This window comes from Peromyscus eremicus, chromosome 19 (assembly GCF_949786415.1).
Source record: "Peromyscus eremicus chromosome 19, PerEre_H2_v1, whole genome shotgun sequence".
In the NCBI taxonomy this organism is placed as follows: domain Eukaryota; kingdom Metazoa; phylum Chordata; class Mammalia; order Rodentia; family Cricetidae; genus Peromyscus; species Peromyscus eremicus.
Window position 1 is genome coordinate 76,440,702 of NC_081435.1, and position 26,966 is coordinate 76,467,667.

At 35.1% G+C, this 26,966-nt stretch overlaps 1 protein-coding gene and 1 long non-coding RNA gene across 2 annotated transcripts in view; one reads left to right on the forward strand and one right to left on the reverse strand.

The window, feature by feature from the left end:
- Window positions 1–26,966, reverse strand: part of Dok6 (docking protein 6) — a 391,510-nt gene that overhangs the window by 250,831 nt on the left and 113,713 nt on the right. The window contains exon 2 of the mRNA XM_059246053.1: window positions 5,466–5,573. Within this exon, the coding sequence (XP_059102036.1) occupies window positions 5,466–5,573 (108 nt within the window). The remainder of the gene's footprint in view (window positions 1–5,465; window positions 5,574–26,966) is intronic.
- On the forward strand, window positions 2,609–5,611 carry LOC131895566 (uncharacterized). The gene is made up of 2 exons (XR_009375216.1): window positions 2,609–2,671; window positions 5,386–5,611. It is a non-coding gene; the product is annotated as an uncharacterized LOC131895566 (long non-coding RNA).

The following is a 26,966-nucleotide window of genomic DNA, read 5'->3' on the forward strand; positions in this document are numbered from 1 at the left end:
AACAAATGCTTTTTTCTGTATTGCTCTAAATGGTCCTATGATATTTTCATCTTTTATTGATAATCATTCCATTAAATTTCAAACAAAACAATCTGCTATTAATGATGGCTTATTGTTTTCATATATTTTTTAGATTTGTTAATAGTTTGCTAAGAAATTTTGGGATTTATAGAAAGGTTAGTAGTTTTTTTTTTTTTAAGTATTTGTCTTGTTTGGCATTGGGATACTACTGACAAAGATAATCAGAAAGAAAGAGGCTATCAATTTGAAGTGGGGCATGCGAGGAATTTGAGGAATTTGAGGGGAGACAGTTGGTAGGAGCTGGAGAATACAAAGATGCTGAAGGGTGAAAGGGATACAATTCTATCTCAATTAAAACACGGAAATGAATAAATACAAGGGACAATTATTGTAAAAGAAAATAGTTAAATAAAATATAAAATCTAAAATTCCTGTTGGACAATTCAGAAATTGTGTCATTTCAGGTTTCTCACTTGTTGATTTTTTTCCCTCTCTCACTGCATGGTGTCTCCTTTCCACAGTTCTGGCCCTACAGCATTTAGAATTTTATCATGAACATAGTGAGTGTCATGAGTAAACACTGTGTTATGGTTTTGTTTTTTTTTTTTGCTTTGATAGTGTTTTGCTGTGATTTATTTCCTTAGACTGTATTGTCAAACGCTATACCTGTGGTGATCTGTGGCTCATGCACTCAGGCCTCAGCAATGAGGTAAGCCTAGTTTGCCAGATCCTGTCTAGCTCACTGTCACCCATGGCCCTGTACAGAGCATGTGAGTGACTTTAAGTATCTTTCTCCTACTTTGTCTTTTAAAGTGTGTCTTTCTTACTCTCTGATAGCCCAACATGACCAGTGCCAGCTGTTTTCCCTAGCCTCTCTAGCGCTCCTGTGAGAGTGAGTCTGCAGTGTCCAGGGCCATTACTGTTGACCCTATAACTGCAGCTGCCACTGGTGGAAAGGGGGACATTTGATTCTCCCTTACAAACAAAGTACTTTTGTTAAGAGACCAACGTTGTACCTATTTTATTTTGTATTTTGATATTTGTGGAAGGATTATAAAGTTAGGGATTACTGTTGTATGTAGGAAATGGAAGGAAAACTGGGCATTTGAACACAATAGTTATATGATACACTTTCCTGTTTAAATTTCTTTTATACATTTCCATCACATGTGGAATATATATCAGTTGTTTTTTTTGTTTATTTGTTTGTTTTTAACTTCTTATCCCACGCTTTGGCCCAAACACTCTTTTTGATCTTTAGGCATACCAAGTATCTCTACCTCAATTTCTTGTGACAGGTGTTTTTGTCTTTGTTAATGGAATGATCTTCCACTTCATCTTTGAAATTCTTAAGGACTGCTCTTTCTAATGCTCCATCTTCATCACATCAAGCTATAGCAGTTTATCTTTTATTCTGATTTTCTTTAACAGTAAAAATACTTTATTTCCATAATACTTTCCTAGTCATTTAAGCTTAAGACCAATGGTAAACAGATGTAGTGTTTAATAATTTTTCTCCACCACTGAATCCCCAGTACAGAAAACAATAGTACATATTTAATAAGGTCTAGAAAATCAGGCACATAATGAGTTTGAATTCTAGGTCAGGCAGATAGACAAGATAGCTCAAAGACTGAAAATTTCTTCCAAACTAACTGTTCACAATGGAAATGAAGAGATTTCAATAGGCTGCATCCAAGACAAATCATAGCGAGCATGTTCTTTATCCCTGAGCACTCTTATAGAGAGCACATGATTGCCACTATAGTATAAAGAGAGATTAAAGTTGGAACAGTCCGCTTATATAAAATGAGGAATGTCAGGTGTGATGATTCATGACTGTAATTCCTGCACCTGAGTAGCTGAATTGAGAGGATTCCAAGTTCACGACCAGCCTGGGCTACATAATAAAACACAGTCTCAAAAATAAAACAACGCCCCACCCCTAAGATGGAGAATTATGAGCAATTAATGACTGCTAAGAGAGAGAGACTCAGTCTGTTCCAGCAACAAGCACCTGGTAATTTATCCAATCCCCAAAAGTCAGCCTCAATCACAAATACATGTGAGCAATACTAAATGAACTCAGGATATGGCTACATATATGTAACAAAGCATATATGTGGACCACAAACATAATAAACAAGTAAAACAAAACAACAAGATAAGCAGGGAGAAAGGAGAACTGATTTAGATGCCTTTTAGAGATGACCACTTCTCAGTAAGTGATAGAGACATCACTCCCATTACTTTAATCATCCAAGTGTCATCTTTGTTATGAAATTTACTTGAATTCCAAATTATGGGAAATAAATACTTCTTTAGCTCTCCTTGCTATGTTATGTGTATATGCATTTTGTCTACAGTAAGACTCAAGCTTTAGGGAGACAATAGCTTTGTCTTACACAACCTTACATCCCCAGGCATGAGTATAGTACTTGGAATAGAGCAGACATTCAATACGTATTTGTATCCAAATTACCAGTCTATATAAGCAGTTGAAACCCTAGAGAAGATGAATTTTTTTCATAAAAAATGGATAAGCTCAAGCATAAAATAATGTCAAAGCATTTTGCTTGCTTTATTTAGGAGAGAAAAGAAACCATTGTACTGACTGGAGTTTCGGTTAGTGAGTGGCACTGCTCTGCAGGTAGGTTGCACTAGCTACTCTTCTATTGGTTTGATAAAACATCATGACTCTGGGGTGATATTGTGTTCCCCAATATATTGTGCACCCTAATAAACTTATGGAGGCAGAGATCCATACGGATCTCTGTGAGTTCAAAGCCACACTGGAAACAGCCAGGCATGGTGACATATGCCTTTAATCCCAGGAAGTGATGGTGGGAAGAAGAAAGGTACATATGGCATGAAAACCAGGAACTAGAACGGGTTAAGTTTTTAGGCTTTTAGCAGCAGTTCAGCTGAGATTCATTCCGGATGAGGACTCAGAGGCTTCCAGTTTGAGGAAACAGGATCAGCTGAGCAGTTGGCAAGATGAGGTTAGCTGTGGCCTGTTCTGTCTCTCTGATCTTTCAGTGTTCACTCCAATAGCTGGCTCCAAGTTTGTTTTTATTAATAAGACCTTTTTTTTTAAAAAAAGATTTATTTATTTATTATATATACAGAAGAGGGCGCCAGATCTCATTACAGATGGTTGTAAGCCACCATGTGGGAATTGAACTCAGGACCTCTGGAAGAGCAGTCGGTGCTCTTAAACTCTGAGCCATTAAGATTTGTGCTACATGACTCTTCTAGAAGAAATACTTTATTTGGGCCTATGAATCCAGAGGGATTAGAGTCCATGGTGATGGAACAGAGACATGGTAGATAGAGATGGAAGCTAAGAGCATACATCTTGAACTCCAAGCGAAAAACAGAGAGAGTGAACAGGAAATGGTAAGTCTTTAACTCTAAAAGTCGAACTCCAATCACATATCTTTTCCAATAAGGCCATATCCCCTAAGATATGTCTTAGTTAGGTTTCTATTGCTGTGAAAAGACACCATGACCATGGCAACTCTTATAAAAGGAAACATTTAACTAGAGATGTCTTACAGTTTAGAAGTTTAATCCATTATCATGGTGGAAGGCATGGCAGCATGCAGGCAGACAAAGTGCTGGAGAAGGAGCTGAGAGTTCTACATCTGGCAGTCAGCAGGAAGAGAGACACTGGTCCTGGCTTGAGTTTCTGAAACCTCAAAGCCCACCCCTAGTGACACATTTCCTCTGACAAAGCCACATATCCTAATTCTTTCAAATAATGCCACTCCCTATGAACCTATTGGGACCATTTTCACTAAAACCACCATAGACTCCCAAAACAGTGCCACCAACTAGAACCCAAATACTTAAAAAAATCAAGACTATGGGAGATGTGTTACTCAAATCACCACTCACAGCTCTAACCAGAATTGCATAGAACATATATGTTTAGCCCTCCACAAATTTTCCTCTAAGAAAAATGTGAGTTGGGTATAATGGTTCAATTCTATGATCCCTGCAACTAGAACCTGAGATAGGAAGATTGCCACGCATTTGAGACCATCCTGGGCTAAATAGTAAGACTCTTTCTAAAAACATAAAAACAAACATGTTCTCATCCCCCATTTCTCCCCCCACAGTTTACCCAGGAGATCTTATCAATTTTCTCTTCCTAGGGTGATCCATGTGAGGAAGGAGGGGGAACTGTAGTTGTTGTGTAAAATGAAAAAAAAAATAAAAGTAAACATCATGGCTTTATATTTAATTCACTGCTTGGCACTTATTCATAAGTCTGTTTTAAAGTTATTTAAAAAACATAACCGATGTTCATGATATATAATACCAATAAAATTTTAGAATGCAAATCCTTTCTTATATGATCAAAACAGGCAGAATTATGTTGGCCATTTTATTATATAGCATTCCAAATTATCATTAGAGACATGCAATATAACTGTTAAAATCCATTCACTAATGAGAAAACCAAAATGTCCATGAGCTAGTAAATTACTGAACAGAAAACCAAACTTGCTTTTTCTAGTGGTAGATCTATATTAATATGTAAAAGACTTCACAAAGTGTTACAACAACTTCAGTTTTGTGCTATACGATCAGATTTAGACACAATATATATGGCTGGTAGTTATTTTATAGTTAGGTTATATAGTTCATTAATATTAATAATATATAATTAACAAAATGGGGTAAAATAAAACAATATCATGTAAAATAAAATACCACAAATTCATTATATCATCTGAGGTAGTTTATTCTCTATGAATCACTGTGTAAGTTGCTAATGAGGAATTAGAGTCTGTATTGAGCTTATTCAGGCAGTCGTATGCAGGCTGTACTATTCCACAGTTCTGGATGCAGTGGTTTGAAATTATCCTCAAAGATAAGTTCAGGCCATGTGTCTATGGCTATTTGAAGGTCACATGCTGTATTCTTTTAGTTATAATGGAGCTGATATTTCACTCCTGGAATTTATGCAACATCAATCTACCAGCATATTTAATGATTATTTCTTGTTAATGTGCTGAGTAAACAGCTAATGCTATCTGTATTAACAGTGTCACTAACACTGCTAAAGCTTGTCTGATAAATGTCACTTCCTAAATACTGCCTATAGTTTAAATCAGAGTAGCAAATGCACAATTAACCTGAACAGAGGAAAAGTGCCCACTCAGCACCTTAGAATGGATTAAGTTGAGTTATGACTCATCTAATTTTGCAAAGTCACCATAAAAATGAGCTTTTCATTTTGCAGAAGTATAGCTGGGATTTACAGCAGATGATTAAGATAAGGAAGAAAAATAACTTTTGCATTTTATCAGAACAGGAGTGTTTTATCCTGGCCATGAATTTTTCCCTCTGTAGATTTCATCCATCAAAGAAATGTCTCCACAAGTTGTCAAGATCCCAGCTGTTCCCCAGGAACCTCTACAAGTGTGACTTACCTTGTGAAAGTTTCTGAAATAAGCTGCCTTTTCATCTGGAAATTTTTCTAGCCTTCTAGGTCCCTTGCTAGAAGCCTTCTTAAAAACCAACCAGCATCGTCTGAAAATCTGAAACAAATAAAGGAATCTGATTATCCACCCTTTCCTATGAGTTTACTGGCACTTGAGGTTTTATCTATTCAACTAATCCATTAGGAATGAGTTTGCAAAACTCCATTTACTTCAGAGTAACTTCTTTAAAGGAGAAGTGTGTGACTAGTAGAAATTGCAGCACAATTAAAAACAATGTATCATGTAAAATTAAATGTGTTAATCTGTTGGTTTTAATCATCTTTAATATAAGTAATCATTTGGTTGTCAATACTGCATGCATGATGGCATTCTTTATTTCATATTCCACTGCAGTGTGAATTTATCAGGTTAAGTGAAATAGATACATACTGCTAGTTTTCTAGCTTTGAATAAAAAAAATTTATAGTTATCTTACACAACTTCAGGATTTTCAACAAATGGTCATAATATAATTTAGAAAATAGTAAGAAATATAGTTTTATACTGGGCATATCCAATTCCCTGGTTTTATAGTAGCTAGAATATACTAAATATTTATTACATAAAATATATTTTAAAATTTAGATACACATTTAATACTGAAAACTACTATTTTTAAACAAGTACTATTATGTTCATTTTTGGTGAACCTAAGAGGCAGGTCAAGGCTTGAATACATGTCTTTCTGAATCTTTAGTTTTAGCATTTAAAATTACCATTAATTACATAAGCTGACTTTATTGTTTTTGAACATTATATAGAAATAATCAATACCAAGCTTTTAGATTGGCATCTCAATTTTACATGTTCTCCTTAGGTATGTTGAAAAGGAAAGAAGTAAAATACATTTTTTTTTTTTTGCTTTCTAGTAATTGAACTTGCTTGGTAATTTGAAATTTCCTCAACTCTTTAATTTCTAAATTTAGCATATTTTATTTCCTGGAGAAAATTTCTCCACTAGCATGAGGAGAAATTTCATCAGAGGCAATTTCAGAAATCTCAGTCAGTGTGTTTCTACTCTGTGTCTTTATTCAAAGTCCACAGTTGTCACAATCCTTTTTTTTTTTGCTAGTAGAAGACATACAGTGTAATTCTTTCAAATTATTCCCAGGAACATTGTTTCTTACTCATTGAAAGACAGTATTTTTCATGTTAAAAGGCACTCTCAGAGCAATCACAAATGAATTTCCCCACTATAGCAAAATAAGTAGAATAACAATGTGAACACTTATTCCCACTGCTCCTGCTATCTTTCTTAGATCTTCTACTATAGCTTTTAAAAATACATCAAGAATGATGTTGAGCTCCAACACACAACAGCATGTCTTCCCATCTCTGGGATTAGCTATATCTTCCTTAGTGAAGGGCTAATAGCTGTATAACTGTAAATGAAGAACTGCTCAGTTTCTTTAGAACTGTATTGGTGTGCTTTGGTACATTGTGTTTAGCACATGACACTGTAGTTCTTTGTTAGATCTTTACCAATGCCCACTTCCAAAATGAAACTGTGTTAATGATTACAATGGGGATCAGAATACGATTTGTTTAGCTCCAATTAATGAATTTTAGTCGTTTTTACCCTACCCATTTCTCTTTCTCATCTCTATCATTCTTCTGCTGAAATCTTTCTTCCCAGCAAATCCCTTTCTATTTGCATGCCTTTTTTGAATGTGAGACTCATTAAGCTTAATTAGTTTCTTTTCTCAGCATGGGTGGGAAGTTATTTACTGGAGCAAGGGCAAATTACCAATGGCTACAGAAGTGAAAAAAAAATGGCACCCTCTCTCTCAGAAAAACATACAGGGGCAGTAATCCCTCAGGGAGGCTTAGAAACTCATGAGTTCCTCCCCTAATAATAACAATATATATGCAAAGTTGTAACATATAAAAAAAAGACTAGATTGTGAAAAAATGGTGAAGCTTTTGTATTTTTATCGTAGCTCTTTTATTGACTCGTCACACAACTTCAGATTATTTAGTGCTCAGCTAATGAAGAAGGGTAGTACATGAAATTGAGGGGGGAATTTAACAAGATGGGCCAAAGTTTTAGTGTACAGAAAATTCTCCACCAGATCCTATCCTGCTTTTAGGCTACTTTATCTTACTAGGCACTATTCACTATACTTGGCAAAGGTACACATAGTAACACTTCTTCTTATTGTAGGAGTTGTGGTTCTAACATTATCCAAAAAGAATAGTCAGATACAAATATTCTGTGTTAGCTTACCATTTTAAACATTTCAAATGATGCATAGAAAATAATTTTAATGATCTCCCAAACATGGGCTTTGGATTTAACAAATGTACTTGAAATTCCAGTTTTCATCTTGTTAGACACACAAAATTTAGACACACCACCAAGCCCTCTAGGCATGTGCCCTTAAATTAGTCAGGGGGAAAGAATGTTTCAAACTTAGGGTTATTGTTAAAGTAAAAAGGAACTAAGTATGTTAATACACTTCCACAGTGCATACAGAGACATCATTGACTAATAAAGGGCAGCCATATACAAAACAGAAAGAAATGCTCTTAGCACAGCCTTGGTTAACACTTCTGAAAAACATGCATATTTACCTCTACTTTGTTAAAAAAACTGGCTTGTACAAATACAGTTTTAAAGGTCACACATGATTCTGATAAGAAATTGAATTGAATGTATATGATCAATAAACACAGTGTTCCAATGTTCCATTGAATACAAATATCAGCTCAATTTAATATTTTATGATGGTTCAAATATGTTGAGCAGTGTAGGTGTGCATGCTTACATTTAGTAATGCATACTAAAAAATGAAATGTATTCTCTTCTTAAAATTACTCTCTTCACAAAATAACATGAAGTAATTTTGTACTAAGAAATCACTTCATTTAAGCTTTAATCAAACTGTTGTATTAAAATTTAGAGCACTGTATTGTGGTGTCTAAGAGCATAAACAACTTTCAGGTGAGGTTTTTATAATAATTAAATGTCTTGTCTCAAATAAATTATTAATCTTATATCTAAATTTGTTTCTCATTCATATATTCATATGCATGTACTTCAGGAAGATGGGAGACAACCCCTTAGATTATAAGAGATGTCCTGAAGAAAACAGCTAGAGTGCATTTGAAAAGTAACCTATCCTCTTATCAGAAATTATTAGGGTTTGTGTACTGAGTTTTGTCTCTCTAAAATTCACACTCTGAAACAAGTGTGCTCTTATTTGGAGATATAATAGTGTTAGATGTGGTCATGGAGGTTAGTTTTGATGGAGAGATTGGTGCTTTCATGAGAACATACATGACCAGCATGCTTCCTCTCTTTCTGCTTATTCAAAAAGCAGAGAGCACATAAGCACATGTTGAAAAACCATAGTCTACCAGCCAAGAAGAAATTCTCACCAGAACCCAACCACGTGGGCACCCTAGTCTCAAATATACATCCTGCAGAACAGAGAAAAAAGGGATTTCTGTGGTTCAGGCTACCTAATGCCTGATATTTTATTATGGTAGCTTAGACTCATTATTACAGATGCCATAGATAGATTGATAGATAGATAGACAGATAGACAATAGATAGATAAGATGATAGATAGAATGATAGATAGACAATAGCTAGATAGATGATAGATAGATGATAGATAGATAGATAGATAGATAGATAGATGACATTTTATTTGTAGCAGTGATAGGGTAGTACCTATGACAGTAGTTTAAGTGACAGTATTGTGGAAGTGAAAATCATTCCTATGAATCTGAGCAGAAATTGAACTCATCATAAGCAACAAATTCTAATATTATGTGCAAGGTGGGATGTATATAGATTATAAATACTTCTCCTAGTTTTTGTGAATGCATTGAGAATCTTTCCTTGAAGGAAATTGACATGCAAATCTTCAGTAAAATGATTTTTGTTCTTTCCTACTGGGAAATGGTTTCCCCTGTGCTGTTGGTCATTTTATTGCTCACATCTTGGTAATCATTATAATAGCAAATGAAACCTTAAAATATTCATAGAAATCCATATATATATAGGCAGTACAATGTTCATTTTGTGTTACCATAATTTATTTAATTTAAGATGTGAGCTAAATATAAGCCAGAAAGTCTAAATGTTATTGTTTAAACATTCATTATTATTGCAGAACAGGTATTAACAAGTAAGATGATAGATTTAGCTATTTATCTAGTATCTTATCCTTTGGATATTACAACATTAACAGAGACAAATGACCACATTCAAATGAGCCTAATTTTTAAAGGTTTCATGAAATAAACTGTTTAACAGTTGAAAGATCTGTCACTTAGTTTTGGAATGGATTTGCTTTTTAAAAACCTTCCAAAATTTATACACCAAGTTCCCATGTATTTGACCCAGTTTCTAATATTAAAACCCTAAAGAGACTTTGTATGGTTTTCACCATGAAGATATTCACATTAACAAAATATCAAAACAGTTGCTAAAAATGTTAAGAAAAACAAATTTTATTCAGAATATAGCTTTATTTTTCTTAACCTGTTCTGTTTCTGGGACCAAGACCACATTCCAAAACTTTAATTTGTGATAATTTCTTAGACTTTCTGTATTTTGTTGTTTTTGTTCATTTGTTTTGTTTTTTTAAAACCTTGAAAGTTTTGAAGTATACTAGTCAGTTAATTTCCTACAGAATGCTTTAATTTCTGTTTGTCTTGTTACTTCTGATATCTAAAATTCCAGGGAAAATCTGTCATTAAAATATAATTTATTGAAGCCGGGCAGTGGTGGCACACACCTTTAATCCCAGCACTCAGGGAGGCAGAGCCAGGCAGATCTCTGTGAGTTCAAGGCCAGCCTGGTCTACAGAGCGAGTTCCAGGAAAGGCGCAAAGCTACACAGAGAAACCCTGTCTCAAAAAACCACAAAAAAAATTATTGAAAAAATAATATGAAGGAATCATGGCCATGGACTAGTTATTTTTTTAATATAATTTTTAAATGAAAATTTAAAGTTGAAGAGAGAATCACTTAATAAATGTTGATTACTTTCCTCTTTAGTCATATTTTTTCTAAATGCTTTGAATGTAAAGAAAAGAAAATAATAACAAAGATCATGGTATGGAGACATTTAATGTGTCACCTGTGTTATTAATGGAAGCAAAAATTAAGTATGAGTCAGGAATTAAATGCCTCCTCCACAGCAGGAGTAGGAAGTGAATGAGGAGATCACTCCCCTTTGACTTTTTCATCAAACCAGATTTTATCAGTGTACCACAATCTGCTGGCGGCCCTAGAACTGGTGCTTTAAATTAGTGTGTTGGAGAATTTACAGATATGAACAAGAAAAATGACTGCTGGGAACTAGAAAATCATTGCTAGGAGAAAAACTATATGTAAAGAAAAAGGTTTATTTTGCTTTTAAATGAATATAACCCTGCAATTGAACTAGTCACCTTAATGTTTTTGCATCCCATGAGAACTCTTTCTTGGAAATTGGTGGCAAGTAGAAATAGAAAATTGCAACTCTTTGGGTTTGGAATGCTTAGGGACAAAATTTATTGCTTGGAGAAAGTCTCCTTGACAAGTGTCTGTCCCTTAGCAGGTGACATTCCTGCAGGTCCCACCAAGGGTTAGGGAGTGTTGCACCTTCTATCTTGGAATAAGAACTGAGAATTTTATCTTCTCTTTCAGAAACCCATTCTAAATAAGGTGGTTGCCTAAGCAGCCTGGCTAAAATGTAACCTCAGGGTCTCCTTGTGGAAAAGGCCCTGTTGCTGCCAGAACTCTAGAAGTCCCATGGATATCCAGCTGGCCCATTCTATGGTTTCCAATGTCTTAAGCAGGCAGGCAGCTTGCCATAATTACATACCCATTCCATCTGGTGAAAACTTTTTACCACATGGTATTTTTTTTTCTTTTAGCAACAAGGTGATTTTATATAAAGCCATCTTTTTCCAGGTAAGACTTACCAGGAAAAAGTAGACAGCAGATTTCTTGGCATTAGTTCATAGCTGTAATTATATTATTTAGCAAGACTCATTCACAAGTTTAATATACTCAACATTAGATTTAATAGATTTATTCCATCACAAGCCATTGATATAATGAACCTCTCACATCAAAATAGGATTTCAGTACTTGGAAGAATTTTTGATTATAGGAATTGTCAAAGTTGACAGTTTATTGCAATAAAGGAAGTCATAGATTATTTTTCTCTAGGGAATGTGTGTGTGTGTGTGTGTGTGTGTGTGTGTGTGTGTGTGTGTGTGTGTATTTTGAGTGGCTTCTCTCTGAGTTTTCTCCTGAAAGCAAGATTCCTTCTCCCTACACACACACACACACACACACACACACACACACACACACACACACCATACACATCACATTGACATATAAGATTCATTTGTTCAAAACTGTATCTGATGGAAATAAAATACAAATATGTAAAGCCTACTCTGAAATAGGTATTACAAAGTTATGCTATGAGTGCTATGAGTAACTTCCATCAGCTAGTACAAGATCTTTGTCCTACCACAGAAGATCACTTTGTATGTGTGAAAGTAATCATTAGATAGAAATATGTTTAATTACCTGGTGGATTTAGATTTATTATTGTTAATGTGAAAGTAACTCTTGCTATTGATTTATACTTTACTGCTGTTATGCATGTTTTAATACCAGAAATCCACTCACTTATCTATCCATCCACCCATCTATCCATCCATCCATTCATCCATCAGTATGTTCCTTCAGGTAAATCTTGAGAAATATAGATTTCATAGATATAATAATAAAACAAACATATTAATAACAAAAACCAAATATCTCTTCTTACAGACAGAATTCTGGCACTGTTGGATGTATCCTTGAATTATCAGGCAGGTGGTAACTGGTAAATAACTGCCTTTGTGATTAGTTAAGCACTGTGGAAAGAATTATAGCACAGAGACGGGCTATGAATGCCAGAAGGTAGCTCACCCTTCCTCACAAGGACATTTAATTCCAGCATTAGATCAAGTAGGAGAATGAGTGGTGTATACATACGGGGACAGTAGGCTTCTAGATGAGACCATTGAGATACAAATGTCTTGATGGGTTAAAAATAAGAAAATTATAATGGACTAACATCAATTAGCGGGAGCTTAAATTAGAGCTGTGGCATCTCAGGCATGTTCACAGTCAAGTAACTGATGTCAGTGCATTCAGCTTATAAACTATGATAAGAACTACAGTCACCTCTTGCGATACTATGTCTGATTTTTTTTTTTTTACTTACAAGAGGTTTGAGCTTTTCTCCAACAATCACAATTTTAACAAACAAAAACTTTCATCTACAGCTACCCTTCAGTTTAAGCCATAAAACAGATGCCACTCAATAGGATCCTTTGCACAATAGCAAGGTGGCTTGAATTCTCTGTTTCCCAGCTTGAAATTCTAATGTCTCTATATAAATTTAATCCTTCTTCATTCTAAGCTAGTACACATACATGCATGTATGTGTCTAACGGTGACCAGAAGAGGGTGTCAGACTCCCTAAAGCTAGAGTCACAGGCATATGAACTACACAGTATGGGTAATAGGAACAAAATTCAAGTCCCCTGAAAGAAAAGTAAGAGTTCTTAACCACTGAGCCAATTCTTGAGATTATCTCCCAATATCTCTTTTAAAAGCATGTTACTCTTATTTTTCTGAATGATGTCACACAGTTTCAGTCATAGGAGTCAGGTAAATTTTTGACACACATATTTAAGTCTTTGTAAATGAAGCTTTAGAAAGAGCAGGTACTAATCGCTATGTCAATGACCTCACATATTAGCAAAACAGGGCACTAAAACATAATAAAAGAACAGAAGGAATTAACTGAAGATTTATTTTCCTATCAGGAATGAATATTCTAAGAAATTAATACGAAGGCATTGAAAAGGTCTTTGTCATATGCATGACTGCATGTAAAACATTTCTAGAAGAAGTAAAGAACTCCAACAATTTCAAAAAGCTATCCAACTCAAGAAAGGGCAGGGTACTTGAACTGCCACTTATGAAAATGATCTTTACATGTGTCTAGTAAGTTTAAGAATGTAGTAAATTCTTAAAACTCGAGATAATCTGAAGTAGAAGGACAAGGAGACAGCTCATCCCTAACAAAACAAAATAAAAAAGATACCAGGCTGTGGCTGGGGCAGTGTGCTTCTCTTTCTGCTGGAGAGAGTCTGTATTAGTGAGTCTGGAAGATGCACAGCTATGGAAAATCTTGTGATATTTCTAGACATCCACATAGACATTAGCAATTCTGCTCTTTTTTTGTACACAAGAGAAAAATATATGTATCTTTTACAACATTTGTGATAGCATTACTCATAAAGGTATCAAGGGCAGACATTATGATTTATGTACACAACTGAGCAATTGACACCCTTGAAAGTATATGAACTATTGCTACACAGACAAATCTCAAAATCATCACTTTAATAAAATCCCAGTAAAAGATGACATTTGAAGCTCCATATCGTCACATAAATCCCCCAGGTTGCCTAAGCCAAGCTGTGCTGTCTAAGCTATATTTATAAGTAGAGAGTACCAAGAACAGAAAAGTGATTTCCATCATAATCACCACAGTGACTGATTTATTGAAAGATGCAGGTGTGAGAGGAAGGTCTATGTTGGAGATTCTTCTTCATCACTGGAAGCATTCTATCTGAAGGCATGTAAGTCAATATTTGCTTTTAGATGTCTGTATGTAGTTTATGTCATTTTATCAGTTGTCTTAATTTGCTTGGAGTCTATGTATGTTCTCTCTCTCTCCCCCTCCCCTCTCTCTCTCTCTCTCTCTCTCTCTCTCTCTCTCTCTCTCTCTCTCTCTCTCTCTCTCTCTCTCTCTCTCGTGTGTGTGTGTGTGTGTGTGTGTGTGTGTGTGTGTGTAGTGGGTCTATGCATACAACAAAGGCAGAATAGAACACTGGGTGTCTTCTATCACTCCCCCTTTATTACTTGAGACAAGTGTTTCACTGAACTGAAACCCTACCGTTTCCCCATCCTAGCTGGCTTGTGAGCACTTGGAATTCACCTATTTCTGCCTGCAATGCTTGGGTTGCAGGTAATCACAGCTGTGCTTGGCTTTGCTGCGGGTCCTGGGGATTCAAACTCAGGTCCTCATTCTTGCTCTGCAAGCATTCTTACCAACTGAGATACCTTCCAAGTCCTTAGGATTGTTTTTTAAAGTTATAAAATACCATGTGTTCAAGTTTACAAAACTGTCAGGGGGCACATTTTACTTTTATTCCTTTTGAGGTTCCTATTTCTAAGTATAAAATAAAGAAAAATAACAGATAGATACAGAGGAACCTATCCTCCAAGTATTTTCAGGGGAGCAGATGGCAACCATTGATAAGTATGCTAAAAAGGTGTTAGGATCAACCATTAATTAGGCTGAACAGCAAGGAAACAGACAGACACCACACAGCTTCTGGCTAAGACTCAGGCATCCCAGAAGTACTTATGTCTAATGCTATCAAGTTTCTTAAAAAGTCCTGGCAGCTTTAGTTTCTCTATTAAAAATCAGTTAACAAAGACTGGCTTTGCACTGCTGCCTCTGAAGGGAGACAAAGCAAGACTCTAACTAAGGAGAACTTTAAATCAACACCTGCTCACCAGTGGCTGAAACCTCGTTGGGGACTTCACATAGGACTGCATATTCTATGTACTTGTCCACAGAGATGGGGGAGTAGAACTAACCTATTTAACTCCAGCAGTTTGTCAAAGAATGTCAACCCCGGTGGTGTTACCAAAGCTCTAATACTCTATTGTGTCTCTCCGGCTTCAAGGCCTGTGCTTTGGACCCAACTCCGTAGTTGACTCTATTTCCATATGTATTGTCTGTAATGTAAACTGAGAGATACCTGACACATGATTACCTTTACAAATGAATAATAAACATACAGAAATGAAAACATAATTTACCTTTCACTATTTCTATGTAAAATAGTGACCATATTCAGTTTTCATGGAGGTGTGTGAGTGTGTGGATGGTATGTATTCGTGAGTGTGCATTTGGATAGCAAATACATGTGGAAACCTGTAGTGATATATTGTGAACCCTAATAAAACTTGCCTAAAGATCAGAGAACAGAAGACCAAGCCACTAGATTAAACACAGAGGCCAGGCAGTGGTAGCACACACCTTTAATCCTAGCACTTGGGAGGCAGAGATCCGTCTGGATCTCTGTGAGTTCAAAGCCACCCTGGACTACATGAGATTGACAGTCTAGGAGAGAAACAGAGCCAGGCAGTGGTGGCACACACCTTTAATCCCAGTACTGGGAAGCACACACACTTTTAATCACAGGAAGTGATGGCTGAGAGGAAAAGGGTATATAAGGTGTGAGGAGACAAGAACTAAAGGTCTTTCAGCAGAAGCATCCCTTTCAACTAGAGGCTTATTCAGCTGAAGTCTTTTTGGCTGAGGAAGCTCATTTGGCTAGAGGCCTATCAGCTGAGGGTTTTTCAGGCTAAGGAGTTTTTGAGGTAAGACGTGGTGACTATGACTTGTTCCTTTGTACCTCTGATCTTTCAGCATTTACCCCAACATCTGGTTCCAGGATTTTTTTTTATTATAAGATCTTTTAAGATTCATGTTATAGAAACCAGATGTTTATTTCATGCCCTCCTCTACAGCTCTCCACCTTAGATTTGAGAGAGGATCTCTCCTAGAACCTAGAGCTAAGCTGGATAGCCAGTGACTCCTCAGACTGGTGTTTCAGCACTGAGGTAGTCTTCAGGCAGCCTTTACATGCATGCTGAGGATCTGAACTCAGGTCCTCATGCTCACACAGCAAGTTCTTTCTTACTGAGCCACATCCCCACCTCCAATAACACTTATTCTTAAAGGTGTCCTGTGATGGAAGTCATCACATTTGTCTTTGTTATTCAGTTAATGTTTCATTATCTTTCCTGCCAGAATTGAGAGCAAAAGCAGTTCTCCTTTTTCTGCTTGCAGCAGCATAGGTCTTGTGTCTCGCAGATAGCTGGTCTCCCCAAACACCCCAACCTATTTCCTTGTACTCTGCTGGGGGCACAGTGTAGCTGTAGTAGTACAGAAGGGGCTAGGAGCCCTAGGGTTTGACTTTTTCTATGTCATGTGATACAAGAGGGACAATCATGAAGTCCAGGTGTCAACTGCTCAAGAAAAAGCAGAGAGATGATCTGTGTAAAAAAAATTTGGAAATTTTTAAAAAAGCACCAATTATCTAAAATTCAATAAAATGTGTTTTACTAATTAAAAATATGTTGTGACGAACACTTACTTGTGCTGCTATTTTGAAATCATAATTTAAAATTTCTAACTTGACTTCCTCTACTTGTCAAAATGATGCATTATAACAAGAAGCAAATTGGAGAGTATTAAAAATTATTTGGAACACACTTTTCTCTATGCATATGACATTGGGTAGACATACACTTTTTGTAATTTATTCAGCCCACAAACTTCTCTCAAGTATGTGATGCCTGTCAGATACTTCTCCACTAAGATGTCATCAATGAGTCAAGAAAATGAGAATACCCATGACCCTTGTCCTTATGAGGGTTTCCACCCAGTAATGGTATAGGAAGCGTAATAATATGAATAGACTGTGGAATAGTAGAGAATGATGAGTAGGAAAAAAGTTAACAGAGAAGGGAAAATGGAAACTCCAGAGGGAGTAATGGGGGTTCACACTATGATATATTCCTAGCTGGTCTAGAACTCACTATGTAGACCAGGTTGGCCTAGAATGACTGTGAACTCACAGAGATCTATCTGCCTCTGCAGTCCTAGTGCTAGGACTAGACTTATCAGCTACCATGCCTGGCAGTTATAACTTTTTCATGTAATAATAATCTATTCTTCATGCTTGATCCATATATATAAAATACACCTCTCATGGCAAAACATAATTTTTGTATTAAATATTTGCACAAGGTATCTATGAGTTATAATTTTGAGTATGAATTTTCTTGCTGTCATCTCTACAAAAGAAAAAGCAAATAAGGTAATATTTAATATATAATATTCACTTAATATATTAATGTCTTTAATATATTCTATTATAGATTTAAGATATATATTTACATATTTTATACTTGTATTTCCCAACATATATTTGTATTTCCCCTTTTAGAATATGATAATAAAATTATTTAAAATGTTTAAGCCTCTATAAATGTATAATAATCCTTAAGTACCTTTCTGCTTAATGTATTCCTGAGACAATGACTTTCTCAAATGCAGAAAATGTTTCCCTTTAATTCTGTGCATCAGTTTCTCACTGCCTTCCAGGAAAGTAATTTTTTCAATTATTTTATTTTTTGAGAGATGATAAGAACCAGAGGATGAGAAAGTGATTTTTATAATCTCCTCCTATTTAACAATCATTCAATTTTCTAGAAAACCAGTAAAATTTAATAAAAATATACTTTTATTTCATGAAGATGGGACGAATAAATAGTCTAGTACTTGAATATGAATGAGGCATTTTGTATTTTTTTTGTATTTGTTCCATGGAGATTTCAAGATAATTTAGGAATTATTGTATAAACAAGGATAGAAACTGTCTTAATAAACTTAATAAATTCAAATGGTGAATACATCTTTATCTGTGAAGAATTTAATCTTCATTCCATAGCCTCATGAGTTTCCTCAGAAGAAACATTTTGGCATTTTTCTCTTGTATAGATTTATTCTTTTTCTAAGTATGATTTACATTTCTCACATCTAACTGAGTGTATAAGTATTTTCTCTTCTATTTATAAGGCAGTGATTCATTCATGCATACTCATCAAGATTTTTATTGATTAAAAGGCATCTATTGAAAATGTAATCCCTTATAACTTATTTGATTGTAAAAATTTATGTTTGAGACATTGAAATTAGTATTATTTGAATCTTAACTGTACCCTTCATAACTTATGTATCCAAGGCTTTGTCCTCTGTGCACCAGGGTGGAGTGGTAGGAAATGAATTAAGAGTTTGGAATAAGCAGGTCACTGGAGGTTAGGCCTTTCAAGGACACATTTGTTTCTCTTATTTTTCTGGACTTTCTGAATCTGTATGTGAGCAATCTTGCTCCATCACAATTCACTTCAGATGTTCTGCCTTGCCACAGCCACACGAAGAAATGAGTTGCCTGACTCTGTACTGAAACTTCTAAATGTATGATCCACAATGAGTATTTCCTGCTTTTTGTTTACTTCTTTTAGGTTGTCAGAAAAAAATTGAAGCCAGATAATACACATAATCATTTTCTTCAAAGTTTGTAATTCATGTAAAATTTGTCTCTGAGTTTTCACATTAGAGCCCAGGTCTGAGTGCCATGATAAAACAAAAACAAAAACTACCTGAATTATATGCACTATTTTAGTAGTAACTACTTAATTTAAGTAACTACTTAATTTTCTCAAGAAAATTTATCATTTAATCTCCTTAGAGGAAACTTTTGTAGTTCAATCACTAACCAGTACATACCATTATTGCAGAATTTTAATGCCATAGAAAATACAACTTCATCAATCTACCAATATATACTATTTAGTGACTTGATTACATTACTACAATTACATAAATTAAATGTTTTGGCATGTGACTATGTTTAATAAAATTGCTGAAAAATACTGTCACAAAACAGCACTAAATAAGATACAATGTTTGCCATTTGCAAGCACATGAAGTTATTTAACCTAACTCAATCAACATTGTGTAATGTCTTCATATTTTTTAAAGAAACACTCTCAAATTATGCTATGCAGTAGACTAATACATTACCTGGCACTACTTTGTGTTGAATAAGAAAGTAGATTTTCCAGTGTATGAGTGGACTACGGGATTCACTTAAGTAAATCCTTTCGAGATTCACTTAAGGAATCTTAAATCATTTAAAACATGCATTGAGGAAAAATTAATTAACTAAAGCATCTTTCTTTTTAGTTTTCATTATGATTTATTTATCCCAATAATGCTATTATAAAATAACACTATGAGATAACCATGCTTCTTTGGTTGGAGGAATAAAGTGACATTGCTGCCAGTACTGACTCTCCTGTAGAGAGTAACAGTATCTGAAAACACTGGAAAATTTTTGTTTTCTGATAAAAAAATTAATTTTCCTTGAGAACAGATTTTTTTCAGAGAGGTAAGAGTGATAGAAATAAAAAAAATAATATGTCATTAAGGGAATAAATTATAATCTGTAATTATTTCTTTCTTGTCTAAAACATTTATAGAATTTTAAAGCAATTATTTTCCAATACACCCAAAATGCATAATGACAGCATGTGATGACCATAATAAAATCAATATTTACTGCACATTTATAGTATATGGAAAAACTGGCTCTAATTCTTGTGATTGCTGTGTTCTGGACTATTCCTGGGTATAGACAATGGCATTTATTTCTTAGATAAGATTTATTTCTTAGATAAAAGCTAAAATGCAGGTATGATAAAGTTTATTCAAACAAAAACATACTTTGTTTAATAGGCTTTATAAACTATAAATGCCTTAGGATATAATCCCTGGACACTAAGGTGGTACAATTGTCCATTGGAGGCATCAGTTTCTCTGAAATAGCCTCAGATAAAAATATTGAGCAAAACCCCACTCATTAAAAAAAAAAAACTACAGGATAAATTAGAATATTAACTACCCTTCAGATAATTGACACCCAAAAGTACAGATACAAGATCTATCCGTAAGTTAAACCACCGATGTTTTAAAAATGTAATAAACAAAGAAATAAATACAGGATCAGGAACTAGGAAAGAATTGGTTGAGCAGTGTAGGGAATTATAGAACTTTTGGTTACACAACTCTGAATTTTGACATTACGTTTTCTATAATGGTCTCCATCTGTTGCAAAGAAAAGTTTCCTTGATGAGAAGTGAGAACTACACCATGTGTGGTATAAGGACAAATATTTAGAAATGTAGTTAGGGAATAAACTGGTTTAGTAAAGTGTTGGTTGTAGGTTTTCCTAATAATGTCAGAAGATACACCCATTATGTCTCAACAATATGGATGCCGAAATATATCCTGGAGAAAGGCAACCATAGACATGCTAAAGTGGCCAGTGGTAGGATGGGGTGGGGGAAGCCATGAGGCCTGGACCCTACACAGGGAACTGCAGGCAGCAAAGGAACCCTGAAATGGGAGAAATGGGCTTCCCCAGGAGAGGGCACGCCATTGTTATCATCACCAAATTGTCAGAGCTCAAAACATACACACAAGAAGCATTATACAGACTGAGTAGGTTGTATTTAGGAATATATGTATATACATATATGCATGTAGCAATAATGTGTTTAAAAAATGGGCTATGAGTTTGAAAGAGAGCCAGGAAGCTTATATGAGAAGGTTTAGAGGAAAGAAAAAGAAGGAACAAAATATGTAATTTTATGATAATCTCAAAAAAAGAAAAAACTCCCAAGAATGTACAGAGAGAATCACAGTCTATAATTTCCTGACACACATTCCTGTACCACATAGTAGTAAGAGCACTGTATTCTGTTAAATACAAAATTAATAAATAGTGTTTGTCTAATTTGCAAAGACTTTGTAATAAAAACTGGCTTTAAAGACGAATATTTCCACAAGAAGCATTGTAATGAGAAATTTGTATTTCTGATTGTAGAATGTTTTTCTTCTAATAAGCTTCATGAATTTTGATAAACATCCAAATGTTTCTCAGAAAGAAATCTATTAAAGTTTAAGTTAGTTTTAGAATTTTAAGAGGCATTAACTCTTCCTTATGATAAAAAAAAAATTTTAAAGTGAAATGAAGCCTTAACTTCTTAGATGAAATGTAGTACTTAATATTACAAATAAAATGAAAATTTTAAAGTAGCTCTAGTGAGCTATAACAGAAGCTTAAGATGTGACTGAGTAACTCAGTGTGACTTCTAGTAACTGCCTGGAGTTTTGTCTTCTTCAGAATGAAAGACTTGCAGTCCTCACAACATTCATAGTTCTGCGGCTTATGTCTACTTAGGCTCAGCCAGCCTGAGAGTTTGTGATGTTTGTGATGAGAGTTTGCCTACATACAACTAGGGCATGGCTCACAGCCTGCTGGCTCTATGAAAGAAATTCAGTGGCTCTTTCATAAAAGGCAAACCACACATAATCTCCAACTGATTATTTGCTAGAAACACTAAGGAAGGCAAGAACAACTGAAAAATCTAGGTCAAATGTAGCTCTAAAAGGGGGTAGTTCCAATGAAATATATGTTTTAATGAACTGCACTTACAAAGAAATGATCGACACTCCAGGAAATAGAAATGCCAGTTGCATTGATGTGATTATTACACATCTTGTAATTACATTACAACTTATACATTTCTACAATCATTATATTAAAACTATATTGATGTTCCTTTTTTAAAATCAATGTTTAAAATCAAGGTGAGAAGTCACCTGTAATCCCAGAAAACTGAGGGAAGAGGATCCCAATAAATTCAAGGCCAGGCTTGGTTACTTATTGAGTTCCATTCCAGCCTGGGCTACAGAGTAAGATTGTACATCAAGAAAAAAAATAAAACTTCTCTTTCCTTGAGTTCTGGAATATAAAAACAGTTTTAAAAATATTTACACATATAAATACAACTTTGCCTAATATCTCAATGTGCTTGCATTAGCTATTATCTTAGACGTATAAACACTTACACCTCACATTCAAGAGTTATTTTCCTTAATAATCTAAGAATATTTTTGATGGCCATTGTGCTTTTAGTTAGTCTAAGAACAGGGGCACAAGCTGAGGATTAGGATGAGAAGGGTCCAACTGTCATTTTCTGTATATAGCCATTTCTGTACTTTGTGACATATGTACATAGGTTAATTTTGCAGTATAAAGTCAATTTCTATATTAACATAAATAATATCCACATGTATATATATATATGTACAATTTTTCTTAATCACATAGTTAGAATATATATATTCAAAATAAATGTGTTTTTTTTTTTTTTGGTTTTTTGAGACAGGGTTTCTCTGTGTAGCTTTGCACCTTTCCTGGAACTCACTTGGTAGTCCAGGCTGGCCTCGAACTCTCAGAGATCCTCCTGGCTCTGCCTCCCGAGTGCTGGGATTAAAGGCGTGCGCCACCACCGCCCAGCCAATGTGTTACTCTTATACTCTTTTGGTTCTATTAGGTTACTTTCTCTTTATATTAATGATAAAAAATGATAGAATTACTAAAGGACTAGAGATGATTCCAAAGTTCTATCTGGTGCTAATTTTTGAGGTATCTAAGAATTAAAAAAATAATAATTTCTCCTGAATAAGTGGAGTTCTTCTGCATATTTTTTCTTTAATCGGGTCATCCATGAGATACTGTGAGAGAATACACACATAGTTTAGAGTCACAGTCAGAAAAGAAATGTTTCCCTCCAGGAGCAAGTTTTGGGTCATAACTGGAAATTGTCATCATCATCCTGTGGATGTAGAGCTCTTGCTGGGCAGTTCCTCAAGTGGAAGCAAATTTTAGAAACAATCACAGCACTGTGGGCACACTTCAAATTGCACCTTTCAACGTCTGCTTTGAAATAGTTCAGCATTGATATGATGAGGGAAAACAAAACAAAACAACAACAACAAAAAAACCTTTCCCTGTCTCCAACCTCTGTCTTCTGCTATCCTGTTCTATGTTTCAATTTTTTAAAAATCAAACTATGGTGACATCATGTGAACTTAGACTTTCTGAAACTCACCTGTAGAGACAGAGCCCAGAGCTTAGGATTCCCACCAAAGAGCAGTCTGGTTCACTTTATGGACATCAATAGAGGCCATGTTCCTGTGTTCAGAGTTGGTCTCAGAAAGATATTTTTTTACAGCTATCAATGGCATGTAAAACTTCTGAAATTCTTAGCTAATCCTTTTCTTTCACCTTTGTGGACATTTATTTTCTTGTGGCTCTCCTTTGTTGACTTTTTAATATTTAAATAGTTTCTATACTTTTGTTTTTTGGCATCTTCTTAGGTTTGGTCCTCCTCATTGCCTCTTATAACCTGCTTGTGATTTCTCCCATGGACCATTTATTAAGGAATCACTTGCTCATCAATAATAAAACATCACTTCATGAGGCAGTAGAATCTTATGCTTTTAATATTAATCAAATTCTTCCTTGGTGATTGTGAAGCAAAAACGCAGTGTATTTAGAATTTACTGTTTTCCCTCATTGCTTTAATAACAGCATTTTAAAAATTTTGTAGTTCCATATCCAATACTAAGATCATGGCTTTATGTATAAATAGCAATGTTCAAGGCAGTCACTTAGGTTTTATTTGTCAGATCACAGTTTCTCAATTAAATGGATGTCATGGTCTTTATAGGGTATACCGACTTATTGTGAGTTATATCACTCTGTAGGATAATCAGAAAACGTGTGTGTGTGTGTGTGTGTGTGTGTGTGTGTGTGTGTATGTTACATAAGTTGGATATAATCAAGACATATTTCATCTAAGTATAAAATGCATCACCTGCTTGATTATTAGAGCTGAAGGGATTAATTTGAATGAGGAAATTAATTGTATCTTGGTAAGCTTTTATGATGTTTATCATGGAATATTCTATATGAATATATGTAGCTGAAAGATTTCCTATGTCCTGCCTGGCCTGCAGTCAGGACAAAACTCTCTCACCCACTGGTCCTGCAGCTGCTCAGACCCAAATAAACACAAACCAGCTAATATTATTTTCAAACTATGACCATGGCAGGCTTCTTGTTATCTGGTTCTTATATCTTAAATTAACCCATTTCTATAAATCTATACTTAGCTATGTGTCTTGTGGCTTATCAGTACTTTTACATCTTGCTTCTCATGGTGGTGGCTGGCAGTATCTTCTCTGCTCTGCCTTTCTCTTTCCTCCCATCTGTTTGAATTTTCTGCCTGCCTCTAAGTTGCACTGCCATAGGCCAAACAGCTTTATTTATCAACCAATCAGAGTGACATATTTTCACAGCATACAGAAAGACATTCCCCCATCAAATCTAGGTTTCCAACAAGTAACATTTTAATGTACCTCATAATACTAATCTTATCTAAACTTTTCAGAGATTATGAAACTATAATATTAATACTCAGGAGATGTCTCAGAACCTGCTGTTGAGTCTAACAACCTGAGTTCAATCCTAGGAAGTGGAGAATTGACTATACCAGTTTTCCTCTAATGTCCCCAAGAGAACTGCAGAGTTTGCATTCACACAAATAGGCATACACAAATACACACATACAAATGAAAATGAATTAAAATACAATAAAAATATAAAATATAATACTATAATATTAATAACTGGCTTGGTTACAATCAAGAATAGCATGTGTTAGTATAGGTAATGTTTCATATATGAATTTTTATTTAAGACTAATATGTTTTTTCTTTGTGAATGTTCTCATCTCAGATTTCTGTGATTTTTCAAAGGAAATATAAAGTAAAAATGAGCCCATAGTGGTGCTGACAATCTGAAATGATGCTTCACAAAGGACTATAGAGCATTTACACATAAGATAAAGTATCAACATAAAACTTCATACTGGGCAGGAAGCACAAGGCAGGTTAAGCTCATATTTCCTGTGGTTGAAGACAGCAGGATCCTGGAGGTAGACTGTCCAAGGTCAGCCAGAAGAATAATTAAATAAAAGCTTAGGGACAGGTTTAGAGGCATCCTGAATTTTAACTGTCCAACTCTTGCCCTGCACTCTGGCTACCTGGCAGGAACTAAACCATTCTGTAATTAAAATATCAAGAACTCAATGGAAAAATCAAAACTCGGAGAAAGAAAGAAAAAAAATAAAACTAAGAACGTTGTGCACTGCTACTGCTAGACCACTGGAATAGAAGCTGCATTTTTTCTTAGATACATGCTGTGGGATGTATGGCAAATGTGTTGCTGATTAATCAATAAAACACTGATTGGCCGTTGGCTAGGCAGGAAGTATAGGTGGGGCAAGGAGGAGAATAAAGCTGGGAAGTGGAAGGCTGAGTCAGAGAGACACTGCCAGCCGCCACGATGAGAAACAGCTTGTGAAGATGCTGGTAAGCCACGAGCCATGTGGCAAGGTATAGATTAAAGGAAATGGATTAATTTAAGCTATAAGAACAGTTAGCAAGAAGCCTGCCACGGCCATACAGTTTGAAAGCAACATAAGTCTCTGTGTTTACTTGGTCGGGTCTGAGAGGCTGTGGGACTGGCAGGTGAAAGAGATTTGCCCTGACTGTGGGCCAGGCAGAAAAACTCCAGCTACAGATACAGCTATATACTCATGCACCTCAAACAAAGCCTACCCAGGCCTACAGATAGAGCAGGAGCCTTAGAGTAGAAAAGCATGAAAGATACTAATGCTTCTCAAAGAAAGCTGACTTTCTGCATCAATATTTATAGTACTTATAAATAAATCTACTAAAAATTTATACATAATTACTCCTTATATTATTCATTTATTTACTATATTTTGATGAAGTTCTATTTATAATTTCAAATATATTTGCATGCTGAACAAAGAAAAAAATGTAATACATCAGTGAAGAAGTAACACAAAAATTTGTGAGTTTAGAGAACTTTATTTTATCTTTATATTTTTAATTGAAAATAGATTCTTTTCTCATACAATATATCCTCATTATAGTTTCATTTCCCTCTACTCCTCCCAGTTCCTCCCCTCTGGATTCATGTCCTTCCTGTCTCTCATTAGGAAAAAAAACCAGGCTTCTAAGAGTCAGGAAAACATAACAAAATATGATATAACAAGATAAAACAAAACCATCACATTGAAATTGGACAAGGAAAACTAACAGAAGGGAAAAAGCCTGAAAAGAAGGCACAAGAATCAGAGACCTACTTGTTTACACTTGGGAGTACCATAAAAGTAACAGGATTGAGTAAAAATTCAATTGAGTTTTTGGCTAAGGGGGTCTCATAGACATTACCAGATAACCCAGGCTATTGCCAAGACAATGGGTTTCTCTCCACAAACAAACAGCTCAACCCCATTGCCAAGGACAACACCATACAACTCATTGAACATGAAGAATTCAAACCAGTGCCTACATACATGAAACCACCATTATGTTCCAGTGACGTTGGTGTGGGAAGGTACTGCGCAGACTACAAAAAGAGAAATGGAAACACCAATCTAGAGATAAAATCTTTGACCTACAATCTGTCCTGCCTGCAAGATAGACTAGTGCAATTGTGGCACAGAACTTTGATTTGACTTAAGGCTCATTCCATGAGATGGAATCCATATGTGACACTACTTGTGTGACCAAGAACCAGAGACTAGGTAGCACAGTGACCTAGGGTAAAACCAAATACTACTAGTCTTTAAAAAAGTAACAAAATTACTACTAATGATATTCTAACATACTCTTAGGTTCCTTATTCATTTATCATCAGAGAAGCTTCCTCCTCTAGCAAATGGGAACAGATGTAGAGATCCACAGCCAGACATCATATAGAGAAAGAGTCCTTG